This window comes from Triticum dicoccoides, chromosome 6B, assembly GCF_002162155.2.
Source record: "Triticum dicoccoides isolate Atlit2015 ecotype Zavitan chromosome 6B, WEW_v2.0, whole genome shotgun sequence".
Lineage (NCBI taxonomy): Eukaryota > Viridiplantae > Streptophyta > Magnoliopsida > Poales > Poaceae > Triticum > Triticum dicoccoides.
Genome location: NC_041391.1, coordinates 584,067,819 through 584,069,626, shown reverse-complemented (window position 1 = coordinate 584,069,626; position 1,808 = coordinate 584,067,819). Strand labels below are relative to the sequence as shown.

The window sequence follows — 1,808 nt, the reverse complement described above, 5'->3', positions numbered from 1 at the left end:
CGGAACCCTGGAGCTTCGACAGCACAACGCAACGGTACACACCCAGGACGGACCACCGGCCGTATCCCTATCCACCGAAACGAAAGTCCCGGCCCTTCCTTCCTTCTTATCTCGTGCAACAACCCTCCCTGCCCACGTGCGCCTGCGTGTGACCCGATCTCCATCCACCTCACTCCACAGTCCACGCCACTCAAACCGCCCGCCCGCCCGCCTACATATCACGCACACGCACAGTTGAGCTTGCACCCTCGTACCTCATCTCCGTCTCCAATCTCCATGGCCATGGCAGCCTCTCCTCGTCGCATCCTCCGCGCCGCCCTCCTCGTCCTCCTCGCGTCGTCCCTTATCTGGTCCGGCCTCCCTCCTCCTCGACGCGCAATGCCGCTGCAATGCCGCAGCTAACCATGTATCTATCTATCCATCTCAAACACCTTCTTCTCATGCATGCACGTGTGTCGTGATCTCAGGGGTTCTTGCGAGGCAGAGGCGGCGGGAGATGGCCGGCGGCGGCTCGCCATGCTGCCGCCGAGGGGGTGGAACTCGTACGACTCCTTCTCCTGGACCATCGACGAGGCCGCCTTCCTCCACAACGCGCAGATCATGGCCGACAAGCTGCTCCCGCACGGATACCAGGTTCGTTGATGGCCATCCGTCGTTCTTGTATCCCTTTCTTTGCCTGGCTACCAAGTTCATAGTTCATGGCATGGATCACGCATTTCTCTCTCTGCATGCGTGCGTGCAGTACGCGGTGATCGACTTCCTGTGGTACCGGAAGAACGCCAACGGCTCGGGAGAGGACTCGTACGGCTTCGACAGCATCGACCAGTGGGGCCGCCCGTTCCCCGACCCCGAGAGGTTCCCGTCGTCCGCCGGCGGCGAGGGGTTTAAGCACGTCGCCGATAAGGTCCACGCCATGGGCCTCAAGTTCGGCATCCACCTCATGAACGGCATCAGCACCCAGGCCGTCAACGCCAGCACCCCCATCCTCGACGTCGACACGGTACGTACTCACTCTCCGTCGATCTTCGACTTCCTTCTTTTTCCTTTTTTGGAATAATAATAACCGTTCTTCTTCGTTTCATCTTCAGGGAAAAGCTTACGTGGAGGATGGCCGGCGATGGACGGCACGCGACATAGGCCTCACCCACAGGACGTGCGCGTGGATGTCGAATGGATTCATGAGCGTGAACACCGACGCGGGAGCCGGACGAGCGTTCCTCAGGTCTCTTTATCGGCAGTACGCCGATTGGGGTGTCGATTTCGCTAAGCCGACTCCGAGCCCAAACTTCATAGTAGTATTTTTCATCTACTTACATTATTCTGAATTTCAGAGGCAACTGTTGGTAACCTAAAACTGTTCTGTTTGCAGTGAAGTTAGATTGCATCTTCGGCACAGACTACAGCCCGAAGGAGATCATGGCAGTCTCAGAGGTAGGAGTATGCATGCAATGTAGCCATCCACTCTGGGATCACAGTTGGTGGGTTACCTGTTGGAACAAGTTCATGCGAATGAACACATCGTTGTGTTAACTGCAGACCCTGAAAGAGCTTGAGCGGCCGGTCATCCTGTCCATCTCGCCCGGAACCGAAGTCACTCCGGCGTTGGCCGAGAACATCACCCAACACGTTGATATGTACAGGATAACAGGGGATGACTGGGACAGCTGGAAAGATGTTCGCCCGCATTTCGATGTTGCCAGGTAACCAGATAGCATCAGATAAATTCTAGGGGTGTATGGTAGCTGCTACTTGTAATCTCTAGTGAAAATCAGTCAGTTTGTTCTACCTTCTTTTTCACCTGCATAAAC

The 1,808-nt window shown here is 56.1% G+C and overlaps 1 protein-coding gene across 1 annotated transcript in view; it reads left to right on the top strand.

Annotated features, from left to right (window-relative positions):
• Nucleotides 1-216: 216 nt before the first annotated feature.
• The window catches only part of LOC119323667 (alpha-galactosidase mel1-like), a 3,744-nt gene continuing 2,152 nt past the window's right edge, over nucleotides 217-1,808 (top strand). Inside the window, exons 1-6 of the mRNA XM_037597368.1 lie at nucleotides 217-350; nucleotides 468-633; nucleotides 743-1,000; nucleotides 1,089-1,262; nucleotides 1,369-1,431; nucleotides 1,537-1,700. Of these exons, the coding sequence (XP_037453265.1) occupies nucleotides 277-350; nucleotides 468-633; nucleotides 743-1,000; nucleotides 1,089-1,262; nucleotides 1,369-1,431; nucleotides 1,537-1,700 (899 nt within the window). The 5' untranslated portion in view covers nucleotides 217-276. The remainder of the gene's footprint in view (nucleotides 351-467; nucleotides 634-742; nucleotides 1,001-1,088; nucleotides 1,263-1,368; nucleotides 1,432-1,536; nucleotides 1,701-1,808) is intronic.